Below are 27,835 nucleotides of genomic sequence, written 5' to 3' on the forward strand. Positions count from 1 at the left end.
TTTCTCTCTCTATTTTTTTTTTTTTGGAGAGAGAGAGAGTGTGTGTGTGTGTGCGCAGGAGGGGCAGAGTGAGAGGGAGAGAGAATTTTAAGCAGGCTCCATGCCCAATACAACATGGGGCTCAGTCTCACAACTATGAGCCGAAATCAAGAATCAGATGCTTAACCAACTGAGCCACTGTTCTTACTATCTATTCTTCCTACTTCTGTCAATTTAAGAATAGATCTGTAGTTTCCAAACTCTTTAGGGCACCTTGGGGTGTGAATCATTGCAGATTCACAGAAGTGCCATTAAAAATTTTTTTTCCAAGAAGATAAAGGCGCTCTGACTTAAGAATCCTGTCTGAGAATTTTGGGGGTAGAATATTCCATTTTATAATTTTTGTTTCCCTCCTGAGATTTCCTGTCTGTTAATTAGAAGCATATTTTCCTTTGTGTCTTCTAGCATATTTATAGTAGATGCTTTTAAACCTTTTCAGCTATTTCCAACATCTGGGTCATCTTGGAATTGTCACCACTGACTTCTTTGCTTTTGAGTATGTTCTATATTTTCTTATTTAAAAATATTGTTGGGGCTCCTCGGTGGCTCAGTTGGTTAAGTGTCCAACTTCGGCTTGGGTCTCACGGTTTGTGGGTTCAAGCCCTGCGTTGGGTTGGGTTCTATGTTGGCAGCCCAGAACCTACTTGAGATTCTCTTTCTTCCTCTCTCTCTGCTCCTCCCCCACTTGCGCAGTCTATCTCAAAATAAATAAATAAACCTAGAAAAAAATATTGTTCATCTGTCTGGTCATGTTGGATTCTATCCTGGACAGTGTGAGTGATTCACTGTAGAGAAGTCGGCAAAATACAGCTTACGGGCCACATCTGGCCTGATGGGCCTTTGGGCTAAGAATATTTTTAACATTTGCAAATGGTTACATAAGTACCTATATAATATCTTTGATGTTGCTTCTTGGTCAGCAAAGCCTAAAATAATTACTGTTTTGCCTTTGAAGAAAAAGTTTACAAACCCCACTCTGGGTTCTCTTGCATTTGCTTGAAGTCAGCTGGTTTTTGTTCCCTCAAGCAGTTAGTTTGGCTAAACTCAAACTCCTGCTTCTGTCTTCTCTGTGACGGGCAGCATCTGAAATCGGCGTGGTGTCTACCCCATGTGTGTGTGCGTCAGGGGCCAGTGAGAGATCTGGGTAGATGTCATATGCAGAAGTTTGGGCTGCCAGCTAGGTTCCTGTCTGTCTCTGTCCTCTGATTTTTCAACGGTTACAACTGTGAATTTCTATTTGCATAGGGCCTGTCCTTGGGTAAAAGCCATTGAAAACACTTTCCTGGTCTTAACTCCGCGGTGCTGATCCCTTCTTCCAGGCGTCAGCTTCTCTTCCAGTTTCTGCTTGCTTGGGATCTTTGAGCATGTGTTCAGAGAGCTGTCATGTTGTACTTAGTTCAGAGCTTATAATTGTTAACTACAAGGCAGGTAGATTGATAGGAGCTGCCCTGTTCTTAACAGAATCGCACTACTTTTATTAGGGAGTAAGATTGTTAGTCTTCCCAGTGAGAAGACTCTAATTATTAGAGTCTTACTTGTATGGCGGTGAGAATTTCACAAGCATGTGTATGTGTTAAAACTCACCGAGTTGTGTGCTTTAAGCAGTTTATTCTATGAATAGAAATAGAAAATAACTGACATATGATACAGCAACAATGATATATTAAAATATATAGAACTTTTTTATTAAAAATTTTTAATGTGTATTTATTTTGAGAGAGAGAGACAGAGTGTGAACAGAGAAGGGGCAGAGAGAGAGGGAGATACAGAATCTGAAGCAGGCTCCAGGCTCTGAGGTGTCAGCAGAGAGACTGATGTAGGGCTTGAACTCATGAACTGTGACATCATGGCCTGAGCCAAAGTTGGATGCTTAACTGACTGAGCCACCCGGGCTCCCCTAGAACCTTTTCTAAATAAAAGGACTCTCATTCATTTAGAACTCTTAACATTTTGCAACTATAAAGTAACTGGATTAACTTTATACATTTATTCCTGTGAGTCATATTTTAAGTTCTTTATAGCAGGACAAAAAATTAATTCTAAGGTTAGCATCCTTGCCCAATAGTTTTTTTGGGGAGGGACACTTGACTAATGTGAAGATCTTTCATATGAAGTCCTTTACCCAAAATTTGCCTCCAAATAATAAAGAAGTTGCAGAAAAGGAAACTAATGGTTATTTCATTGGTTAACTTGAGATAGTTGTTCATTCTTCATTGGTTTCCTCACTTTATCCATCTTTCCTTAGTAACAATCAGAGTTTGTACTTTTCCTTAAAGATAAAATGGATGCCGCTTCTTCTTCCTTAAAGCTCCAGTGTGCTGCCTCGAGGATTCCTGAAAAGTTTATTCTGATAATTGGTTTTAGAGTATTGATGGTATTGCTAAGGTTATTTTAAAAATATGTTGGCAAAATATATTAAGACCTTAGCTTCCAGGGCATGTGCTAAAGTGCCCTGGGACATCACAGTGTTTACAGAGGTGCTGTGGAGTATTTTACGTTTTTCTTCTTTTAAAGTTTATTCATTTTGAGAGAGACTTGGGGAGGGGCAGAGAGAAAGGAAGATAGAGAATTCCAAGCAGACTCTGCGCTGTCAGCACAGAGCCCAACGTGGGGCTCAGACTCATCAACCGTGAGATCATGTCCTGAGCTGAAACCAAGAGTCGGATGCTTAACCAACTGAGCCACCCAAGTGCCCCTATTTTAAGTTTTTGAAGAAGCGTGGTGATACTTGACATTTGTTGGACCAAGCTACACAGTTACGATATCATTCAATTCTGCTGCATTCCTTTTGCTGGTGCCATACTTTAAGGTGCCGAAGTTTTGGTGATTGATATGGTGCAAAGCAGGTACTGTGTGAAAATCATTGAGGAACATGAAATAAGGGTATTTTTGTCTGATCAGTATCTGACATTCGATTAATTTTGCAGTGTTCAACAGACAAACGCAGCCCATCAGGAAGTAGTTGTGATTATTTAAGAATGAAATATTTACCTCAACTTGTTCTGCATTATTTTCTCAAATGGGTTTTAAGATATTAGGACATCAGTACACAATTCTAGGATTTAATTTAGTAATTAGACCATTGTAGGTATTTCTTTTGGGACTCTGCGAAACGTTTTTCAGTCAGTGAAGGTGCTGTGAACCAAGAAGGTTTCGGGACCTCTGGATTAGAGAGTGATTGGTTATTTTAGGATTTGGTTATTTAAATTTAATGCAAAATACTTTTTGTGTCACTTTATCTCAAATATATTCAGTGTAATGTTCTCTGACTTAATTAACAAAGATGATAAACATTTTCTTTGATTCAGAGTAATAGTGCCTCAAAGTCTTTATTAGAACATATATTGAATAGCCATTAATGATTTAGGAGACTGGAAAAACGTGTATTAACTTCAAGACATAATTTTGTCAGTTAATTAAAATGATATATCCTTTATGTCTAATTATCTCTTAATTTTCTATTTACATAAAAGCATAGCATAGTGGGTCATGTGGTGGGGAGGAAGGCTAATTGAAGGTTCTGACATTTGCTCTTTAATTAATAGGTTTATATTAGAGAATTATGATTTCATCTTGAAAACTGAATTTACTGACAGCTATTTAGAAATATAGCTGTTTTATAAGTTGAAGTATACCTTTACATGAAAAACTCCTTTTGTGAAAGCATTAGTTGATAATTTACTAAATCTTTGTAGAGACTTAATGAGTTCTTCCACAAAGTATTTTAGCTTAAATATTTTCTTAATTGTTCACTTCAGAATATTAATCTCCTTCCTTCATGCTTGAATTTTCCTCCAAATCATTGGAAAGGTAGACATAACTTGGAAATGTCTCCATTAGTTTTGCTGAAGAATGGGGTGTGATGTTTCTGCCTTTGCACGAAGTCTGTTCCCTGACCTGGCTGCGTCTTGCTTTCCCTCTTTGTGGAAGGAGAGGTGTCAGGCATGATGTCCCCTCTCACTGTCACTCAGTTCATACTTTTTTTTTAAACGTTTGTTTGCTTTGAAAGAGAGAGAGTGGGGGAGGAGCAGAGAGAGAGAGAGAAAATCCCAAGCAGGCTCCGTGCTGTCAGCACAAAGCCTGATGCAGGGCTCCATCTCATGACTGCGAGATCATGACCTGAGCTGAAATCAAGAGTCGGTCGCTTACCTGACTGAGCCACCCAGGTGCCTTGTTCATACTTCTGTTATAGCTCTAATTATAGTGCTTTAAGGAGCTCTTTACCTGTTTGGCTTGACTTGTTGCTGAAGTACTTAAACAGAGGGATCACTTATATGTATAATAGTTTTAGTAGAATTTCCAAAACACATATATATGTTATATATATATATATATATGTTTGTATATATGTTATATATATGTTATATATGTGTGTTATGTGTTATATATGTGTTATATATGTGTTATATATGTGTTATATATATGTTATATATATGTTATATATATATGTTATATATATATAAATGTTTTAATGTTTATCTTAGAGAGAGAGAGAGAGAGAGACAGAGGATCTGAAGCAGGCTCCAGGCTCTGTGCTGTCAGCAGCGAGTCCAACACGGAGCCTGAACTCACAAACCATGAGATCATGACCTGACCCAAAGTCGGATGCATAGCCGATTGAGCCACCCAGGCTCCCCTGGAGGGATCATATTTTAAATTCATTTTTAATCCAGCAAGTGCTTTGCCCACAGTGTGTGTTCAGACATCTTGGCTAAGTGAATGATAGAAGCCTGAGTTGTCCCACTTTTTTGGTCTAACCGTATTTTCTCTCTTTTTTAAATCTTTCCTCATGCAGTGCCCTAACCATTTCTAACATTCAGGCTGGATCGACTGGAAATTGGGGCTGTCACGTCCAGACCAAACGTGGGAACAATACGAGAACTGTTGACATCGTGGTTCTAGAAAGCTCTGCACAGTACTGTCCTCCCGAGAGGGTGGTAAACAATAAAGGTGATTTCAGGTCAGTGATGTGGAAAGTGCTGGAAAAGTGATTTGCCCACATCTGTTTTTATTCTTAAAGGTGCATCATTGGTCTCCTGTTCTCAAGAGGAAAAATTGAGAAATATACGTCTATTCACATACATATCCTTATATATCTTAAGGACTACTCTTTAGAAAAGTGATTCCAGAGCCATTTATGAAGATTAAGAAAAAAAGATGCCTGAATTTTATCTCAGATATGTTGATTTAACAGCCTCTGCAGGCAGAGTGTTTCATGTTTAATAGTTTGCTGTAAAAGTTAAGAACCACTACTTTAGGGAAACGTTTTGGAAATTCTACTGAAACTGTGAAATTCAGACAGGCTGATGGTATGTCCTGGTTTTTCAGGGGCTTTTCTATGGATGGGCTTTGCTTCATCTTGCTGAGTTACTTTTACCTATTGGCAGTTTAGTGGACATGATAATTAGGAGAAACCATGTCCCTTTACCCTCCTAGTTTGGTTTTTCTGGCAGTTAAGCCAGAGGACTTTGGGAAGCGAAAGCTTTTGGATGGCCTGAAACTTAAGGAATCGTTAATGATATACTCTGTGTTGAGATAAGCAGAGGGAGCTAAGTATTAGAGTTTTTTTTTTTTAAATAGAAAATTTAGAATTTGTGAGAGGTGACAACTTTTACTTTATACTCTCCTTAACTTTCAGGGTAGTTTAAAAAGCATCTTTAAATATATTATTTATTTAATGTTCTTTACATTTATGAATGTAATAATGACTTTATACTTGATGTCAATGAAGGGAAATACTTCTGCTCTTTAAAGTAGCATAGTTTGTTGAATATCCAGTCTGTACTGTCTGTGATTGGTGCTCCTTCGAAGCCCGAGTTTTAAGGGTAAGAAAGCCCTTGGATATTAATCTTTTAAATCCAAAATGAAGAAACAATGCAACATCTTTAGCTCAGCTACTTCTTCATTGCTTTTTTAAAAAAACTGTCTTTTTGTCCTTTAAAAAAAACTCTCTGACCCGAGTTTATGGAAATTAGCATTTATTATTGCTGATAGCTAAGTCCTTTACGTAGAATAACTGTTAATAGATAATATTTACACTGTATACTTTAAAGCAAACTAGACAACATTTGGGAATTTGGTTCTATTCTGCATCTTTTATTAAGTACTCATAATGTTTTCTATTTATGGTGGATTTTCTCTTCCTGCTCATAATTGGAGTATTTTACAGTTTTAAAAAGTAGAAGAATCTAATTATTGAACTGATTAATAAATTAGCTTTTGACACTCCTTAGTATATTATACGATTGAACTTTCACTGCATTAATAAGATTTAGTTTGGTGTTGCTTAGTCTGTTTATGCAGATTTCGGTAATGAATTATATTTCGGCGTGAGTGATGCTGTAATCTATCAGTTCCTGTGTTACAGGTCAGCTGTAACTTTTATTAAATATATTCACATCAGTCCCACTTTTGGAGAAATGGGGCTCAGAGGACAAAGCTTTCTCCTAGCTGTTAGTCCATGCCCACAGGTTTGTGTTGGTACTTGCACAGGGAGCGGCGTCTCCCAGATAAATTCAGTTGTGTGCTGTGCCGGAAGTCTGCTAGGCCACCCCCAAGTGCAGAAATTTGCTAGGAGGACTGGCGTGGACTCAGCGTGTTGTAGCGGTCACAGCTGAGATATATTATGGTGATGTAGCAAGACACGTCGTGGGATAAGTGCGGGGGGGGGGGGGGCGGGGGAGGGTGGAAGGATACATCTGCATTCTGGAGAGATCCGCGTGCAGGCTTCCTCGGGCTCTCTCCCTCCGTGAAGATCACACAGAGCGTGCTCCTCCTCCAGCCACAAAAAGGCAGCAGCCTCTGGGCAGCGTTGTTGCCTAGGGAAGCCCGTTGGACACTCGGCACGCCACGTTCTTACTGCTGACCACGTAGGCGCCCTCTGCCCAGCGTTGCCACAAGGTCCGACTCCCAAAGAGAAAGCAAGTTTCAGCATAATCCCTATTGTTTGTTCGAACAATCTGGGCATGGTGAACAACCCTAACCAGTTAACTGTTCGTGGGAATACTCCAAGTCCCACATACTCCACGTCCCAAATACTGCAAGTCCCCAGTTGTCTAGGTGGGCCAGTGTGGCCAGCAGGCCTTTCTAAGGAGAGCCAGCCTGGCCCTGCTGTGCTGACTCTCGTCTGCACATCTGCTAATTCTGTGCTGTATGTTGCATTGTTTTTCTTTTTTAAGACCGTTTTCCAGTGTGTTTATAGCAATATTTAGAATATATTAAGAAAGTATGCTATGCTATGACAATATATGCGGCTGATAGTTTAAAATAGTTTAGTTCATGCGAACCTTTTTTTTAAAGTCTATTCTGAGAGGGTTTGTTTCTTCTTGATTTTTCTCTGTGATTATACGTGACCTGTTCTCATCCTTGATTTTTGTTTTTTTAAGTTTTTTTTTTTTTTTTTTTTATTTCTAGGAGAGAGAGAGTGAGAGAGACAGCGTGAGCAGGGCAGGGTCAGAGAGAGAGGGAGATACAGACTCTGAAATAGGCTCCAGGCTCTGGGCTGGCAGTCAGCACAGAGCCCGATGCGGGGCTCGAACCCACGAACCGCGAGATCATGACCTAAGCAAAAGTCGGACACTTAACCGACTAAGCCACCCAGGCGCCCCTCATCCTTGATTTTTGAACCCTGTGGCTTGTATTCCATGGAAATTTTCTCATACTGTTTTGTCTTCGTCTCTCTAGATGGCCCAGAACATTGGCAGGCATCACGGCGTACCTTCAGTGTACTCGGAATACCCATGGCAGTGGGATCTACCCCGGAAACCCGCAGGATGAGAGAAAGGCTTGGCGCAGATGCGACAGAGGCGGCTTTTGGGCAGATGATGATTATTCTCGCTGCCAGTATGCAAATGATGTCACCAGAGTTCTTTATATGTTTAATCAGGTAACTAGAAAGTCGTCACATTGACGGAGGTTGTTAATTTATTTTAGGTGAAATGCCAGGTGTGTGGTTGTGTGTGTTTTAAATACTAGTAAAGTCTAAGGATTTGGTGTTTACATTTAGTTGATCTGTCTTTGGGATCAGGCCTTGTCACCTCAGCCGCTATTCAAGGCCCTGTGTGGTGTCGATTTTCCTTTCCAGTTGCTGCCTAACTCGGTGCCTTTGTTTGGATATCTTTATCATCTGTATTCACTGGACCAAATTGCAGCCATCCTTCAAATCCATCTGGGAAGCCACCTGTTGGGTTCCTATAATCTCCTTGTCACAAGTGATCCCTTGTTATGCTTGTACTCATGTGTCTTTTCTTGTATTCACTTCTCTGCATCCATTTTCATCCTGACCAGATGTAAGCAGCAGGAAGGTGGCCTCTGTGTGACACATTTTCTTATGCTCCTTGGTACCCGTTATGCCCTAGGTGTAATGGTTGGTGCTGAGTTGTGTTTAAGTCAATAAGTAAACAAACGTAAAAAGTTACTGAGCATGGTGGTGTAGATAAATGCTCGGTAAGTGCTTCATATTCTCGTGCATCGGGGTTCCAGGGGAGTTATCGATCCCTCCCAGTTGGAATACTCAGGAAAGGCTTTACTAAGCAATTGGTATCGAGTATGTGTAGAATTTGGATAAGTAGAGAGGAAGACACAGTGCAGCATGTTTACCAGATGTGTTTTCATGTATTGCTATGTTTCATTCAAACTTAAAAAAAATTGCCTTTAGGGTAGTTACCATTATAATTCCAGTTTTCTCAGGTTTGAAAAAGCATTTTAAGAACGTCCCCGGGGATAAATGATAAAGACTTTGAATTCACTGCCATGTTTTGAAATGCAAAGATAAAATGTCAAAATGTTTGCCTTTTTAAATACAGATGCCTCTCAATCTTACTAATGCTGTGGCCACAGCCCGACAGTTACTGGCTTACACTGTGGAAGCTGCCAATTTTTCTGACAAAATGGATGTGATATTTGTGGCTGAGATGATAGAAAAGTTTGGAAGGTTTACCAAAGAGGAGAAGTCCAAAGAGGTATTTTTCTGGTTCACATTTGTAGCATACAGTGTGTCAACAAATAGTTATGTGGTAGAGTTCAATCTGTATTTAAAAAAAATATATTTATTTTGAGAGAGAGCGAGAGAGAGAGCGAGCGAGCTTCAGGGGAGGGGCAGAGAGAGGGAGAGAGAGAATCCCAAGCAGGCTGTGTACTGTCAGTGTGGAGACCGATGTGGGTCTCAAACCCACAAACTGGGAGATAATGACCCTGAGCCGAAACCAAGAGTTGGACGCTTAACCAGCTGAGCCACCCAGGTGCCCCTGAATCTGTATTTTTAAAGCATCTTTATGTTTGCTATATTTTAATTAAATGTACTTTTTAATTTCCAAATTATTGAGAAATTTATTCTCCATTTACTATAGGGATCTGTTGTTGGAAGGAATAGAGGTGAGCAATCCATTCTTGGGAATTAAGGTACTGTCCTAGAGCAGAGCCAGCCTGTGAGAGAGCAACTTGCTGCATCCACATCGCGGGCTGGCTAGAGCTACTTCTCCCCCCGTTCTGGGATTTCTCCTCTCTACACAGACACGTGTTTATCCTTCTCTTGCTCATGCTTCCCCCCCCAGGTTTATTGAGAGATAATAGACACTCCTCCCTATATAAGTTTAAGGTGTACACCGTGGTGGTTTGATTTATATGTACTGCAAAATGATCACCATGCTAGGTTAGGCTAACATCTGTCTTCCCGTATAAAAAGAAAAGAAAGAGGAAAAGAAAAAAAGGGAAAAGAAATTGCTTCATGTGATGGAAACTGTCAGGATTTACTCTAACAACTTTTCTATATACAATGGGACAGTGTTGGCTGTTGTCATTTGTGCACTGTATCCTTGGTACTTATAACTGGAAATTTGTACCTTCTGACCACCTTCCTTCAGTTCCCCACCCCCAGGCCCCCTCCCTCCCAAGTTTGTTCTTTTTCTGTGAGGTTTCTTTTTGCCCACATGTGAGATCAGACAGTATTTGTCTTTTTCTGACTTATTTCACTTACCATGATGCCTTCAAGGTACCCATGTTGGAATAAATGATACGATTTCCTCTTTATTTACATATTTATTCATTTAATTTTTTTTTTTTTGAGAGCGCGAGTGGAGGAGGGGCACAGAGAGAGAGAGAGACAGAGACAGACAGGCAGACAGGCAGACAGAATCTGAAGCAGGCTGCAGGCTCTGAGCTGTCAACAAAGAGCCGAACTTGGGGTTTCAACTCACGGATTGCAAGATCACGACCTGAGCCAAAGTTGGCCACTTAACCCAATCTAGGAACCCAGGTGCCCCATGGATTTTCTCATTTTTTTAATGGCCGAATAAGATTCCCTTTGTGTATATATCCCACAAGTTCTTTATTCTTTTATCCATCAGTGGATACTTAGGCCATGTCGATGTCTTGGTATTATAAATAATGCTGTTGTGGACATGGGGGTGCAGGTACATTTTTGAGTCATAGTTTCCTTTGGATATTTTTATAGAACTGGAATTTTGGGATCATGGGGTAATTCTAGTTTTAAGTTTTTTTAGGGTCATCCATATTGTTTGGCATAGTGTGACTTTACAAATTTACATTCCTACCAAGTGCACAAAAGTTCCCCTTTCTCTTTTATTTTTGCCAGCTTGTCTTTTTGGTGGTAGCCATTCTAACAAGTCTGGGGTGGTACCTCATTTGCTTTTCCCTGATGACTTGTGATGTTGAAGACCTTTTCATGTACCTGTTGGCTTTACATATATCTTTGGAGAAATGTCTATTCACCAGTGAGACCATTTCATCCTGGTCTTTTCAGGCTTCTTCAGGCTTTTCTTCGTTGTGGGTGGAGGGTTTGGAACATACACACACACACACACACACACACACATTTTTTTATTTTAACGTTTATTCATTTTTTAGAGACAGAGACAGTATGAGCAGGGGAGGGGCAGAGAGAGAGGGAGACACAAACCTGAAGCAGGCTCTAGGCTCTGGGCTCTCAGCACAGAGTCCAGTGTGGAGCTTGAACCCGCGAACGATGAGATCATGACCTGAGCTGAAGTTGGACACTTAACTGACTGAGCCACGCAGGTGCCCAGGAATATTTTTGATTACTGATTTAATCTTCTTACTAGTAATTGGTCCATTCAGATTTTCTATTTCTATCTGATTTAGTTTTGGTAAGTGGTACGTTTCAAAGAATTTTTTCTTCTAGGTTGTCTCGTTTGTTGGCATATAGTTTTTCATTGTACTCTCATGATCCTTTGAATTTCTGTGATATCAGTTGTAATGTCTCCTTTTTCATTTATAATTTTGATGATTTGAGTTTCCTTTTTTCCTTGGTTGGTGTAAGGGTTTATCAGTTTTGATGTTTCTTTTCAAAGAAGTGATTCTTTGTTTTGGTTAATCTTTTCTATTTTTTTGTTCTCTATTTCATTTATTTTCTCTTTAATCTTCATTATATATACATACTTTTTTTCTTCTGCCACTGTTGAGCTTACTTTGCTCTTCTTTTTCTAGATCCTGAAGGTATAGAATGAAGTTATTTGGAATCTTTCTTATTTCTTAATGTAGGTGTTTATTGCCATGAACTTTACTTTTAGAACTGCTTTTGCTGCATCTCCCAAGTTCTGGTATGTTTGTTGTGTTTCCATTTTCTTTTGTCTCGAGAATCTTTTTTTATAAGATTGTATTTTTAAATAATCTCTACACCAAATGTTCGACTCGAACTTACAACCCTGAGATCGAGTCACATGCTCTACCAACTGAGCCAGCCAGTCAGGCGCCCCACAAAAACCATTTTAAATTCCCCTTAATTTCTTCTTTGATCTATTGATTATTGAGTAGCGTGTTGTTTAATTTCCATATGTTCGTGAATTTTCCATTTTCCCTCTTGCCACTAATTTCTAGTTTCATGCCATTGTAGCTGAAAAGATACTTGCTTATGATCTCAGTCTTCTTGAATTTGTGGAGACTTGTTTTGTGGCCTGATATATGGTCCATTCTAGAAATTGTTCTGTGTATACTTGAGAGAAATGTGTATTCTTCTTTTGTTGAGTAGAATGTTCTGTATCTGTCTGTTAGATCCTTTTAGTGTCTAGTGTTGTTCAGATATACTGCTTCCTTTTGATTCTCTGTCAGGGTGATCTGTCCATTGTTGAGAGTCAGGTATCAAAGTCTGCAAGTACTATTGTTTTATTGTTTGTCTCTCCTTTTAGTTCTGTTAGTTTATGCTTCATATATTTAGGTGTTCCAATGTTGGGTGCATGAATATTTACAGCTGTTAGATCTTCTTGTTACGTTGACCACTTTATCATTGTATAATGATTTCTGTGTCTTTTTAAGTCTGTTTTGGTTTTGGTTATCATTTGCTCAAAATGTCTTTCTCCATCCTTTTCTTTCAGCGTAGGTGTGCCTTTAAAAAGTCTAAAGTAAGTCAGCATATTGTTGGGTCTTTTTTTTTTTTTTTTTTTTAAATCTATTGAGCCATTCTCTGTCTTTTAATTGGACAATTTAATCTTCTTAACATTTAAAGTAATTATTGATAGTTAAGGACTTAACTATTGTCATTTTGTTAATTGTTTTCTGCTTGTTTTGTAGATCCATTATTCCATGATTCTTATCCTGCTGTCTTTTTTGTTGTTTTGATGTCTCTTGGTATCAGTATGTTTTGACTTCTTTATTGTGTTTTTTGTTGTAATTGGTATAAGGTTTTTCTGGGTGGTTGCCATTAGGCTCACATAAAATATCTTAAACTTACCACACTCTATTTTAAACTGATGACAACTTCAGTAGAGTTTGTAAACTTGCAGCTTTACTTCTTCTCTCCCTCAGATTTTAGGTTACTAGTGTTACTATTTATATGGTACAGAAACCAGTAGGGAAGCCTCTCTGCCTTAGTAGAGCATGTGATTCTTGACCTTGGGGTCAGGAGTAGAAGCCCCATCCATGGCTTCTAAAATATTTTTTTAAATGTAAATTGTAACAGGTTATTGTTGTTATGTTGTTTTAAGTATATTCTTTTAACTTTTAAACTAGAGTTTTAAGTAACTTATGTGCCACTATTAGCATATTGTAGAATATGAAATGCCTATATGTTTACTGTTACCAGTAAGATTTACACTACGTTTAAATAAAATAAAAATGTTTATTTGAGAGAGAGAGAGAGTTGGGGAGCAGCAGAGAAAGAGAGGGGAGAGAGAATCCCAGGCAGACTCTGCATGTTAGTGCAGAGCCCAATGTGGGGCTCCATCTCATGAACTGTGAACCATGAGATCATGACTTGAGCTAAAATCAAGAGTCAGATACTTAACTGACTGAACTACCCAGGTGCCCCATATGTTATTGCTTTAAGTATACTTTCTCTCCATTTCTCTTTCTTTTCTCCTTTTGGAATTCCCATAATGTGAATATTGTTTTGCTTCCTTCCCCATTGTGTCCCGTAATTCCTGTAGGCTTTTTTCATTCTGTTTCACTCCAGTTTTGCTTCTCTGATTCTGTAATTTCCAGTGTTCTCTCCTCTCCCATTATTGATTTTTTTTTTTTCAAGTTGTATTTATTTAAGTAATCTCTACACCCAACTTGGGGCAACAACCCTGAGATCAAAAGTTATATGCTCTTCCGACTGAGCCAGCTAGGTGCCCCCCAAGTTGTTGATTCTTTTTTCTGCTGTGGCTGAGTCTACTTTTGAAACTCTGTTTCCTTCCTTAATTATTTATATTTTTCAATTCTCGGATTTCTGTTTGTTTGCTGTTTTCGTGTCAGGCTTCTTGTGTTATTTATGTATTGTTTCCCAAGTTTTATTTAGTGGTGTCTCTGTTTTCTTGTAGCTCACTGAACTTCCTTAAGAGGATTATTTTAAATTCTTTGTCTGACAGTTCATGGATCCTTGGTTATTGGAACTTAATGAGTTTCCTTTGGTGGTGTCATATTTACATGACTTTTCATGATCCTTGATTCCTTATTTATGCATTTGAGTAATGGGTTCCTCTTCTACACTTAACGGGTTTGTTTTTTTCACCAGTTAGCTCTCTTTGGGTTTCTGGGTGTGTCTGCTGGTAATGGCCTTGGACAAGTGGGACCTGCTATTAGCATCTCTTGAACTTTATTTATTTATTTTAATGTTTATTTATTATTGAGAGAGAGGGAGAGAGAGCATGAGCAGGAGAGGGCAGAGAGAGAGAAGGAGACACAGAATCTGAAGCTGGCTCCAGGCACCGAGCTAGCTATCAGCACAGAGCGCAACATGGGGCTGGAAACCACAGACTGTGAGATCATGACCTGAGCCAAAGTTGGATGCCTAAGCAACTGAGCCACCCAGGCACCCCTATTATCATCTTTTGGGATAGGCAGCTACTAGAGCTCTGAGTATGGGGATAAGGGCTTGTGGCCCTGGCTGAGAACTGCTGACTTGGTTGCCTGCCCATCTGAGGCTTCGCGGTTGCCTAAATTCTCTGGTCAGTCTTCCTAGATATGGTCTGGACTGGATACCACATTCAGGAGTACATGGGGCCATGGGTTAACTTCCCTGGCAAGGAAAGCCATCCTTATTGTGAGTTTTAGTCACCCAGATCTTGTATTAAATTGCTTAATTTCTTTTGTAATGTCCTGGAAAAAGAAACCATTTTTAGGAACTTTTTTCAAATTCCAAATGATTGTAATACGCAAGTTAGGAAAATTTAGTGACTTTGAAAATGAGTATATTTTGGGGTGCCTGGGTGGCTCGGTCGCTTATTTGTCCAACTTCAGCTCATGTCATGATCTCACAGTTTGTGGGTTCAAGCCCTGTGCCGGGCTCTGTGTTGACAGCTCGGAGCCTGGAGCCTGATTCAGATCCTGAGTCTCCCTCTCTCTCTGCTCCTCCCCTGCTCTTGCTCTGTCTCTCAAAAATAAGCAAATATTAAAAAAAATATATTAAAAAAAAAAGAAAAGAAATGAAGCCCAAAGAAAATTAAATGATTTGCCTGAGTTTATATATAGCTAGGTTAGGGCAGGGCTGAAAACAGAACCCAGAAGTCTTATCTGTATAATCAGGAAGTTTTCTGCTTTGTGGACTTAAAAAAAAAAAAAAAAAGATTTGTTCGTTTCTTTGTTTAGAGAGAGCAGGGGAGGGGCAGAGAGAGAGAGGGTTAGAGAGAGATTCACAAGCAGGCTCTGCTCTATCAGCACACTGTCAGCTTGGAGCCCAGTGAGGGGCTTAACCTCATGAACTGTGAGATCATGACCTGAGCCAAAATGAAGAATCAGATGCTTAACCGACTGAGCCACCCAAGTGCCCCTCACATTCACTTTCTAGTAGTGTTGCCCTGTCGTGGTTTTCCAAAGTATTCCATATACGGTTGTGGGGAAACACTGGACTGAACACACAGTCTAACATATTTCTTGATGTAGGATCTCCCAGATTCATTAATAATGTTATAAGGTAAATACTGTGCCTAGTTTTTCTACATCATTTAAACCAAGGAACTTTTTTTTTTCCACTTTGGGACACTGCTTAGTATCTTGCATTTTGGTGATAAGTTTTGCAACTTGGAACTATAGCCCCAGTACCCTAGGTGCTTTCTTTGATAGGGTGTAGTTACTAAAGGAAGAAAAACAGTTACATGTATTTAACTGGGACTCAGGTCAAGGGACCACTTGAGATAACATTTCATTGTTGCTCTCTGAACTTCAGACTACAGTTTTCTCAAGCACCATCTTGCTACTTTGATGGACTCTCTGGACCACAGCCTGCTTCCCATGGTAAATTTTTCCAGTGGTGGGAGAGGCTGTCTGGATTCTGGCTCTGTGGTAGTGCTGCTTTCCGTTTTGATTATAATCACAGGTTGGCTGCTACACGATGAGAAATCATTCATGGAAGTGGCAATGGTTTGAGTCCTGGGAATAAATGGAATCTCTTCTGGAATGTGGACGTTGAGAAATATATGGCCAATACATAATGTCTGTTTATTCCCATGCTGCCCTGTTTTGGCCTGAAGGAGCTCTGTCCACCTCCCAGCTCGGGAAGAGTAACATGGTGCCCAGAATTGTGCATTCCCCCGTGTTTAGTGCTATGTCCAGAGGATAGTCTTCACTTTGGTGTGCTCTCAGATTAGAAGCATCTTGTTGAGGACCAGAAGTATATAGTGTCTCATGAGTTACTTATTAACCTGGGGCCCTTCCTTTATTCTTAAAACAGGGGGATGATATTTGCCCTCTTTAACTTGCAGTGTTTGTGGGCACAAGTGAGAAAATACAGGTGAAACTGTTTTTGTGGAATCATTGGAAGCTAGGTTATATTTTCACAAAGTTAGGAAATTTAACATTCTTATCTCAGAAGCTAAGAAGCAGGTTCTTTTTTTAAGAAAGAAAAAAAGTCACCAGACTTATTACTTAACTAAATTTAATTACTTAACTAAAAACTTAGTTTGGAGGAGGTTGCTGTCACTTTCACTGATGACAGTAGAGGCAAAGTATGAATTACCTTTGGAAACAAATGATAGCAAATTATTAAGTATAAGTAGGAGAAACAGAAGAAAAATATTCAAGATTGAATAATTGAGGCATAAATGTAATATTACTTGTGGTAGTGACAGACATCCTATCTGATTCTCTGGAAAGTTAAAGTATAGGCCGTACCTGTCACCATTTATTAGGACAGTAAAAAGAAATCATGATGTTTAAGGGCTTCATTTTATGTTAATTGCCATGAAATTATTCTAAGGTATCCTGAAATGCATATGGCTTAGTTGGACAAATAATTTTATTGATTTTTTGCTTTATGTCCAAAAAGTTATTCTGTTATGAATAATTCATAAGGGGAAATATTGTGAAGCAATTGCTTTTTAAACTGTGATTGAGTTTAGGCAGCTCAAGCCTGTGCTCTGTGATCTTAAGGTGGATGCTGAAAGCTTTCCAGCCTTCAGATCTGAATGATGTATTTAGTGGGGGTCTTTTTTTTTTTTTTTTAAGGTTTATTTATTTTTGAGAGAGGGAGAGCGTGAGCTCTAAGGGCAGAAGGCAGAAGGAGAGGGAGACAGGATCCCAAGTGGTTTCTGCGCTATGAGCACAGAGCCTGATGCGGGGCTGGAACCCACGAACAGTGAGATCATGACCTGAAATGAAGTCGGATGCTAACCAACTGAGTCATTGAGGTGCCTCTTTAGTGGGGTCTTTTTAAAGCAGCTGAAGGTTATCTATCAGGCAATTTCAGTGTCTGTTTCGTATTTAGTATAGGTGTCTCTTATGAAAATAATATATGTGCATTTCAGAAGATGAGAATGTATATAGAGATCAGATTATGTGTAACAGTCCTCTCACTGTGCTCTGGTTTTAAATTATAATTAATTACATACTTAAAATTATATATATATCCAAAATTTTTAATTTTTTACTGTGCTCTAGTTTTAAATATCTGAGTGAGGCATGCACCCTGATGCTGGTTTACTACAAAGTTCATTTGGCACATTTTTATGGCCAGATCTTTAAAAATGTCAAGTTCTTTCACTTACTTATCTTAAAATATAACCACTTCTGTATTAACCGTTCTGTTTTCAGTATTGCTAATGTCTTTTTCCTTGATTTTTGTCAGACTTTAGTGTTAAGTTTTTCCCAGATGGCTCTCCTGACTTTGTTACATTGTTTCTGAAACTTGAGTGTGTATCTCCATCCCCTGGAAGGTTTGTTAAATGGATTGGTGGCCTGGCCCCCTGAGTTTCTGACTCAGTATGTCTATGGGGAAGCCTGAGAATTTCCATTTCTACTGAGGTGATACTGGGTGTCCTGGCTTTGGCACAAGCTTTGAGAACCACTATAGTGTCTTCATTTTCTATCCCTGTCTTGCTTTTAAAAAATATATATGTATATGTATACATATGTATATACACACACACACACACACACTTTGGGCTTAACTTCCTAAAAACTTTCCAGAAACCTTTTTTATTGGAAAATTCTAAAGTGTAGGAGAGAGAATGTTATAATTAATACCTGTGTTTTACCTTTCACCAGGCTTCACCATTTTCCAGTATTGACTAGTCGTGTTTCATCTATTCACTTATTTCCTTTTTCCCCATACCCACATTCTTTTTCTTTTCCGTTATCTTTTTCTTGCTTCTTTCTTTCTTGTTTTCCTTCGTCAGTGCTGGAACATTTAATAGCACATTCTAGATGTCTCACTTCATCCGTAATTTTCCTGAAATAAAAGGAACTTTAAAATAGAACCATGAGGAGCTCCTGGGTGGCTCAGTTGGTTAAACGCTCAGCTCTTGATTTTGGTTCAGGTCATGATCTCACAGCTTATAAATGTGAACTCCCAGTGGGGTCTCCATGCTGACGGGGTAGAGCCTGCTTGGGATTTTCTCTCTCCCTTTCTCTCTGCCCCTCCCACATTTGCACACACTCACATGCACAGTCTCTCTCTCCCTCTTTCTCTCTCTCTCTTTCAAAATAAATAAATAAGCATTACAAAAAATAAAATAGAACTGTGATACTGTTATGTCATTAGTCCTTTATATGATCAAATATCTAGTCATTGTCAGTTTTCCCTAATTATGGTTTTTAAAAATGTGCACCTTGTGTCTGGTTACCTTAAGGAATTCATTCACATAATTTTGCAGTTGGTTATGTGGGATTTTCTAGACATACGTTATCAGTGAATACAGTTGGTTTATCTACTATTTAAATTGTATCTTTTTTTTTTTCCTTTCTGGTTGTCCATTACTAAGAACCTCCAGAACAGTGTTGATTAATATTGATGACGAGGCATCTTCATGGGAATGGTCTAATGTCCCCTTATTAAGTGCAATATGTGTTTGCTTCTGTGAAGTGCCTGGGGCAATACCAAGGTTAAGGGGTTTGCTTTGAAATTAGTTCTCAGCTTGAGGTGTTTTAGACCGCAGAAATAATGTGATGCCTGGCCTCAGTCCTGTGTGATCAGCTGTGTTTACAAATTGACGGGGAAGAGATTTTTCACCTCCTACTTTGTGCCAAGGTCAAGACAGTTTCCATTTTACTTGCTGGTTTGCCCTGACCCTGGAGGTGTCCTCTTTATGTTATCAGCCTAAGGCAGTGATCTCTAGAAGGCCTGCGTTGGTGGGGCCGGAGCCCTGCCTGCAAAGCAAAACATAAGCCCCGGCCGTCAGAGTTCGACCTCCGAGCTTCTTGGAGTCCTGCCGCTATTTTGCTGTGGGCCTCTGGAACAGTCTTTATCGTCTGACGGGTCAGTGGTGCGTTTTTTTCCTCTCACGGGTTTTCACTCAGCATTTTTTGCTGTTCGCAGGAGAATCATCCTGAGTACTCAGTTCTCCTTCCTCCCAGAATGGGCGATGCACGTAGGTTTCTGTAATCTGAAAAAAAAAGAAAAAAAAAAACAAAATGTGCTTCCCTTGGGAGAAGTGGGAGACTGAGGAGTTAGGCCTTTCTTTTTTTTTATTTTTTTATTTTTTTAAAATATTTTTATTTATTTCTAGGAGAGAGAGAGAGAGAGAGAGACAGCGTGAGCAGGGGAGGGTCAGAGAGAGAGGGAGACACAGAATCTGAAACAGGCTCCAGGCTCTGAGCTGGCTGTCAGCACAGAGCCCGACGCGGGGCTCGAACCCACGAACTGCGAGATCATGACCTAAACAAAAGTCGGACGCTTAACCGACTAAGCCACCCAGGCGCCCGGAGTTAGGCTTTTCCATTTGTGTGAAGGGATGTCCGAGGGGGCCACCCATCAAATTCCTCCTTTCTTGAGTAGCGTTCCTCATATGTGCCAAGAATTTGTCACAAAAGCAGCTTTGTTGACCTGAAGGAGGTGTTCTCCTTTCTGTTGATAATTGTGGTATTGTCTTCATCCCCTTGCTTAGAAACACACCATTGTTTTCCTGTGTCATAGAAGCTGTGCATTGATGCATATTTAAAAAAAAATTTTATAACATTTATTTATTTTGAGAGAGAGATAAAGCATGAGCATAGGAAGGGCAGAGAGAGAGGAAGACACAGAATCTGAAGCAGGATCCAGGCTCCAGGCGTCAGTACAGAGCCCGATGCGGGGCTTGAACTTACAAATTGCGAGATTATGACCTGAGCTGAAGTTAGACGCTTAATCTACTGAGCCACCCAGACGCCCCAATGCATATTTTCCTACTTGTGTATCTTTTTCTTAAACGTCTGTATTTCCCACTCTTTATTTGCTTTCTTAATTTAAAGGAATAATCCTTTTTATTTTGCTAAGCCACTTAAAATCCTTCTTGTGAGCAAACGAAGAATAAATGGGACATTTATTCCACATAGTGTTATTCTCAGCCTCCCTCCCCCCCGACCCCGCCACTTCTCACTTGTTTCCCTGAAATCCCTTGGTCATCATTGTACTCCCTATTATCTTCTTCGCTGCTAGACCACAGTAAAATCAGAGCTTCATCGTTGCCACAGGCCCTGATGCTCATCACAGTTGAGACCTCACTGAATATTGACCGCTTCACTAAGCAAGCTGAGAAGCCTACTGTGGGGTCCGGAGGCACTCAGGACCTTGAAGCTAGTTGAGGGACATAAATACACTTTTAAAACTCGGCTTTCACAGTGGAGCAATCCCTTCATTAAAAGTATGCAGGGCAATAACACACTTTGAGATAGGTGTGACCTCAGTATCATACGTAATTTGTAACTAGGAGACCATCATGAGGGCTTCTTGAACTTAAGACCAGCTGCTGCTATTATTCCTGTTATTATTACCTAGTCAAGTTTGGACGGCATGCCATTACACCTGTCACCATCTTAGCTGTCCCCAAACAACTGCCCAGCTCACCGCCCCGCCCCACACATGAGTCTGTAATTCTTGCATTTCTGGTTCTTAGAGGTTTAACAGGGGTACCCCCTGCTGATTTGTGCTCGAAAATGCAAATGGGTAGGGAGGGCTAGATCCCTTGGCTTTTCTCAAAAATGGTGTGAGTTGCTTATTGAAGATACCTTTCATTTTCTCAATTTGCTATGGTGTGAAACCTTCTGAGTTCTTCTCATAGGGTTCTTGGTCTCATTTTACAAGTGAACAAACTGAGTGTTGGGCCGGCTCAGTAATTGACTCATGGGTATTTAAGTGGCGGGTGACAGAGTTGAAGTCTCAACCCAGGAGTGTCTAACTTGAAGGCACATAAATATTCTGTCTTCATTCTCCTACGTTACAATTAAATACCAAGTTTAGTTTACATATTATCTTGTGTGTTTCCTCTGCTAACACATCAGACATTCATGAAATTTACAGATGATTTTGATCAGAATTCCAAGCACATATATTGAAAACATGAAATATTCTTGTAACGAATGACATTTAATGCCTTCTTTGTTATTAACGTGGCATTTCCATTTCTTTACCCTTTTTATCCTTGATAATGTGCATTCCCACATGTTTTTATTTGAGCTTCATCCATTCAGTGTGACAGGTGGGAGAGCAGGTGTGTGATTCCTTCTGACCCCTTTGTGGCTGGAGTGGCCTTCAGGAAATGAGGTCAAGGAGAGATACAATGCTTTTTAATGCACCTTGCAGTTGCCAGACTATCTTGGTATGTCAGATTTTAGGAATACTTTTTTAATCCAATGTAATTTTTCATGCACTGTTACCTGTTTTGTGTCCTTTTTTGCCACTGTGACGGATTCAGAACTGCTTCCATAACTGAGCTACAGAAGTTTACAGCAATTTGTGATTACCTGCTCTGGGGAGTATTGGGGGCTCTTTTGGCAACAAATCCCTTTCCCGAGTTCTTAGCCATTTGGAATGAAGTAATGAGAAAGACAGCTTATTCTCAGCTAAAGCAATCACTCTTGCTAGCTATACACCTTCCTAGAGATATTTCTTTTCTTTACAGTTATTAGCACACATTAAATTCCATTACTGTCATAATCTGGTGGGCCATAGCAGCAGCTTTTTGATCATGCAATAATTACAGTTTTTCAGTGGGGCTGATGTATCTGTCAGGTCTCATGTGGGATCTTCATAAAGTCCATGTGTTTAAAACTTGAAAAAAGTATGAGACAAGTTGAATTGTCATGGTGCTAATCTATAAATACCTCATATATTTATTTCTGTAGTATCTGTGTTTTCTTATACATTAGCGTTTTGGTGTTTGAGCCAATGGGAATTTCTTTGATAGCTGTAGAGCGTATTTAAAATCACAATAGGTAGGAATAATAGACACAAACTTAGCCAATTTATTCCCGCTACTCTGAATTCTTGGCAAAAGCTGGCAGTCACTATTCAAATTGCTGTATAAATAGCTGATTGACGTGTTCAGTAATTGGCATATTGGAGTCAGTGCCCTTTTTTTTTTTTTTTAAAGTTTATTTACTTTGAGAGGGTGGAGAAGCAGGGAGAGAAAGAATCCCAAGCAGGCTCTGTGCTGTCAGTGTGGAGTACAGTGCAGGACTCAATCTCATGAGCTATGAGATCATGACCTGAGCCAAAATCAAGAGTTGGTTGCTTAACTGGATGAGACACCAAGATGTCCCCCACTGCCTCCTTTATAATTCCAGAAATAAGAGCTTCTGTTAGAATGAAATCCCCCACCTCCCATACCTGTTTGTTAGGAATATATAGAATATATACTAGGATGCTAATATTCCATGAATTGTATAAAATGAATAGGCTCTGGGTTGTATTGAGGTTGATTATAGGCCTTTCTGATTCTCAGTTGATCTTGTTAAAGTCTTAGATTTGGGGGGAAATGCTCTTTGGAAATGTCTGAGTCCATTAAAATAGAGTGGATTAAATTCCATTCTCTTCACTATGTATCGCTCTGGTAGTTTTGCAGTTATCACAACTTAGTCACTTTAAAAAAGTGTGTGTACTTGTTTTGCATTTTCCTCAAAGATTATAAGCTCCCTAATAGGTCTTGTATGTTTCTCTTACTGCTGTATCTCCATTGCTCCGGACAGTGTCTGGCTCACCTTGGTCCTCAATAAATAGTCAGTGAGTAAATGGAACTGTGTAGCTATTGGCTTTTATGCCAGGAGTTCTACGAGTGAATAAGGGTATAAATCTAAGTAAGACATTGTGTTGTCTCTGCCCTCAAGATGTTTACCTTGGAAATAAAATAAGGAAAAGATTGTGATATATTATGTTAGAGGCATTAAGAAGTCCATAAACTATTTTTAATTGGATGAGGTGGCAGTGCTTTAGAGAGTAGAGAGAGACAGTTGTGCTGGATGCATTAGTCCTATTTATATATGAACACATGTGCAAAGACCCATCCAGTGGTCTGGCACATGCAGGGAACTCGATAGCTGGACAGCTCTAGGGTTTTGCACGTGACAGGGTACTAAAGAGGCAGCCGTGTGTATTTTGTAATAATAGTACTGAGTTAACACACAAGAAGAGGTCTTTATTAATGTTTTTCCAAAGAGTTGAGATCTTTTTGTTCTGGGAATCACGTGATGTCGTTCCCTTCTCTTTGATTAACTTAATTCCCTCTTGTGAAATTGAGTACCACATGTCATTCTTTAGCAATGAGTTGGTAGTTATTTAAGTATATCGTTTTAAGCTAAATGTGTTTTTTTTTTTTAAGAGAAAGACAGAGTGCAAGCAGGGGAAGGGATAGAGAGAGAGAGACAGAGAGAGAGGGAGCCACAGAACCCGAAGCGGGCTTCAGACTCCGAGCTCTCAGCACAGAGCCTGACACGGGGCTTGAACTCACGAACTATGAGATCATGACCTGAGCCAAAGTCAGATGCTTAACCAACTGAGCCGGGCAGGTGCCCCTGAGCTAAATGTTACCAGCTGGTTACACCTGAATGTGCTGTTCATACCTGAAAATGTTTCAGTGAGAAAAAATAAAGTGCCTGTTGAGTTTTCATGTGAACATTTAGACTGAAGGCCAATCTTGGTGTCTCACTGTGATTTTGATTATGTAAAACAGCCTGTATTGGTTTTAATGGTCTTTCTCTTCTCTCCTGCACACCGGCCAGCTAGGTGACGTGATGGTCGACATTGCAAGTAACATCATGTTGGCTGATGAGCGCGTTCTGTGGCTGGCCCAGAGGGAGGCTAGGGCCTGCAGTAGAATTGTCCAGTGTCTACAGCGCATCGCCACGTACCGATTAGCAAATGGAGCTCATGTTTATTCAACAGTAAGTGTAACATTGTCCTGGAATTCTAAGAAAAGAAATTCATTGAAAGCGACTTGAACTTGTAAAAGATAGGTTTTTTTCTTTTCTCATGATACAGTTGGTGTTTTCTGTTCCTGCTGATTATTACAGAATTTCCAGTTCTCTTAACATGTTAAAAGCTCATTTTGCTTTTGAGTAATCTGTTTTCTCGGTAACTGGAAAATACTTTAATTTGCAGTGTGAGTGGTTATCACCATTTAATCTGAAAGACAAATAAGCACACTATAGGATCACTGTGCAGTCACATGCCCACCACCCCTCCCAGCTAATACTGTGTTCTGGGCCCTGAAGGATGTTTTGAGAGAGCGTCTGATTGTTTGCCCAGGTTCCAGCTTCAAAAGAGAACTGGGGAGCGCCTGGGTGGCTGAGTCGGTTAAGCATCTGACTTTGGCTCCGGTCATGATCTCCCTGCTTGTGAGTTTGAGCCCCACATCAGGCTCTGTGCTGACAGCTTGGAGCCTGGAGCCTGCTTCGGATTCTGTGTCTCCTTCTCTCTCTGCCCCTCCCCTGCTCACATTCTGTCTCTGTCTGTCTGTCTCTCTCTGTCTCTCTCAAAAATAAATAAACAGTAAAAAAAATATTTTTTTAAATAAAAGAGAGAGAACCGGGAGGCCCTCTAGCCTTTGTGAACTATTGACATTTCCAGTCAGTCTCACTCTTGGAATAATGAGTATTTATATTTAATAATCACTCAAATCGTATTAAATTTTATTTGTGCTAAATTGAGCTGTTCTAAATTTCTTGCTGTACTGCTGACTTTTTGTACAAATGTGGTAAATGTGATAAATACTGTGTCATTCCCTTATTACTCGTACCCTGATCTCTGGTCCATGGTTCTCATTGCCTAATTTTAAGTGGGTTCATGGAATATTTTCTACTTCCTCCTATGATTTTATACAATTCAAGGTTACTATTTTTTCAAAGGTGGATGGGATCTTTTTGAAGATACTATTTTATTGTTCCTTTTGCCCCATTAAGTTTAGGATTACTTTCTTGAATAATAAATAAAATGGAGGGCTACCGAGCTACTGACTGGACAACATAGTTCAGGGTAATTTCTCTCTCAGACACTGACCTTACTGGAAACTGGCTCGCCATTTTTGATGGCCACATTTGGCCTTCCCTGGTCATTTAGATCTATTTTAAATTCCTTGCCTGAGCCTTACTACTCAGCTCAAAGAACTTCTTCCTTTCTCTAAGCTTCATTGGTTCTTTGGAGAACTCAAGGGTACAGTAAAAGTGCATAGTAGGTATTTGCCCTCCATTTATTTTATTTATTTATTTTTTTAATTTTTCATGCTTTTTATTTTTGAGAGAGAGACAGAGCATAAGTGAGGAAAGGGGAGAGAGAGAGAGAGAGAGAAGTAGACACAGAATCCAAAGCAGGCTCCAGGCTTCAGAACCTGACACAGGGCTCAAGCTCACAAACTGTGAGATCATGACCTGAGCCGAAGTCAGATACTTAACTAACTGAGCCACCCAGGCATCCCTATTTTATTTAATTTTTTAATTCTTTTTTTTAAATGTTTTATTTATTACTGAGAGAAAGAGAGAGTGTGAGCAGGGGAGGGTCAGAGAGAGAGGGAGACACAGAATCTGAAACAGGCTCCAGGCTCTGAGCTGTCAGCACAGAGCCTGACGCGGGGCTTGAACTCATGGACCATGAAATCATGACCTGAGCCAAAGTCAGACGCCCAACCAACTGAGCCACCTAGGCGCCCCTATTTTAATTCTTTTTTTAAAAAAGTTTATTTATTTGAGAAACAGCATGAGCAGCGGAGGGACAGAGAAAGAGGAAGAGAGAGAATCCCAAGCAGGCTCTGCACTGTCAGCCCCATGTGGGGCTCCATGCCAGCAACCATGTTCCTCAGTTGGTATTCTTCTAGATTAGGATATCCTTTGGTTTCCAGCTTCCGTTTTTATGTGCCAGTTACCTACACAGTGTCTTTGTTACTTAAGAACCAGAGCTTTGTACCTGTAGCTTATGTACAGTGTTTTGTGTTTGAAAACTCTTTGAAAGTGCTTTTCCCTCACGCTATAAATCTTTCATAACTCCTCTTTGACTTTTGAAGTATTCACCCAATATTGCTCTGGAAGCTTATGTCATCAAAGCTGCTGGCTTCACTGGGATGACATGTACCGTGTTCCAGAAGGTAGCAGCCTCCGACCGGACGGGCCTCTCCGAGTATGGGAGGAGGGATCCAGATGGAAACCTGGATAAGCAACTGAGCTTTAAGTGCAATGTTTCAAATACGTTTTCGAGTCTGGCCCTGAAGGTATGTTATATTCTATAAGCATTTAAGACTTTCTGTTGTTAGATTAGAATACTCAAAATGGTTTGCTTTGCAGAATCACCTAAGTAGAAATTCTTTGTGGGGTGAGGTGGGTATTGGTATTGTTTTTGCTGTTGTTTTGAAAGAAATTCAGACCAGGAAGGGACATGGAATGACTTTCATGGGCCTGGACGCTTTTGCCCTTTGGACCCCGTTCTCCATACAAAAATATCAAAATTATATTTCATGACTGCAGTGGTAAAAAAATGAATGTATTAATACATATTAGAACATTTTCTTTGACCTAAAAGTTCATTTTTATGCTCCCGATTTTAAAGACATGAAAACATTTCTGTAGACCTCCTGAAAGTATTCTGTGCCCCTGGCTCTGTGCCTCTTGGACCTAATGGAAAAGCCAGCCTTGAGACTGGGCATTTCATCAGGCAAGCTGTATATCAAGATTTTTGGCAAAGAAGTGCAAACATGTGATCTGTCTTCAGAAAATGTGTGTTTTATTGCAGCAAGGAAAATGAAAAGCATTTTTACTGACTTTTAAAATTTTGGGATTTAGATGTGTTTCACTGAAACTACATTGAAGCAACGAGTGGCGGCACAAGCCCCACACCCTAATGGAACTACTTTTTTTCACTTAGCTTTGTATGGCCATGTGTAGCTGTGTTCTCTGTGGGTTTTAATTATACAGGACTTTCTTTGTTTCTGGCTTGTCCCTAAGTTACGTCGCAAACAATATTCCATTCACTTTAATGGCTGCATAGTAATTGATCAAATAGGTATTAGGTGTCCTGGCAAATTGTGGGCATTCAGTAACTATTAAATGAATGAATGAATGAATAAATGAGTGAAAGAAAGAAAGAAAATTAATGTATTTTGTTACACCTTGCTATTGGTGACCTCCATAAGGAGAGCCAATTTACTGAATTTAGAAGCAGTTCAACTTCCCTGACTTCCCAGGACTATCTCAGCTAGGTCAGAATGTCAAACAATAATATATTTACTTGATATAATATACTCAGAGGAAGATTTGCAAGATTTATTTGTTACATTTGGCTCTGTGAGGGTACTTAATGCACCCAGCAATGCTTCCGCAGACCTCTTCCTTTCCTTGTGTTTTTCATTGGTGGAACATACCACAAAAGGCAGAGAAACAGCATCGCACACAAGCCCGAGAGAGAAAGGCTTGTGTCTTTGAGGACCACTTAAAATTGATGAACCCTTCTATCTTAGATGATCAGAGCTGGTAGAAAGGGATTACAAATGATGAAACCCTCCATTTCATCAATTTCACAAGCTACCCCTCTGGGTAAGGAGAGTTTCTACCTGCCAAAGTCGAAAGCTTTAAATGAACACCCTCAGATTTGTCAATTTCATACTCTTCTATCCTTTTAAGATCATCTGTGGCCAGAAACCAAGGACGCATTACACTATTATTCATGCTTCGTTGGTGG

General features: G+C 39.8%; 1 protein-coding gene across 1 annotated transcript in view; it reads left to right on the plus strand.

Annotated features, from left to right (window-relative positions):
- Positions 1–27,835, plus strand: part of ADGRA3 (adhesion G protein-coupled receptor A3) — a 128,151-nt gene that overhangs the window by 66,599 nt on the left and 33,717 nt on the right. The window contains exons 8-12 of the mRNA XM_039246056.1: positions 4,835–4,999; positions 7,723–7,924; positions 8,844–8,999; positions 23,896–24,057; positions 26,169–26,372. Of these exons, the coding sequence (XP_039101987.1) occupies positions 4,835–4,999; positions 7,723–7,924; positions 8,844–8,999; positions 23,896–24,057; positions 26,169–26,372 (889 nt within the window). The remainder of the gene's footprint in view (positions 1–4,834; positions 5,000–7,722; positions 7,925–8,843; positions 9,000–23,895; positions 24,058–26,168; positions 26,373–27,835) is intronic.

Source organism: Hyaena hyaena, unplaced genomic scaffold (assembly GCF_003009895.1).
Source record: "Hyaena hyaena isolate Hyena2069 unplaced genomic scaffold, ASM300989v1 scaffold_278, whole genome shotgun sequence".
NCBI classification, from domain to species: Eukaryota; Metazoa; Chordata; class Mammalia; order Carnivora; family Hyaenidae; genus Hyaena; species Hyaena hyaena.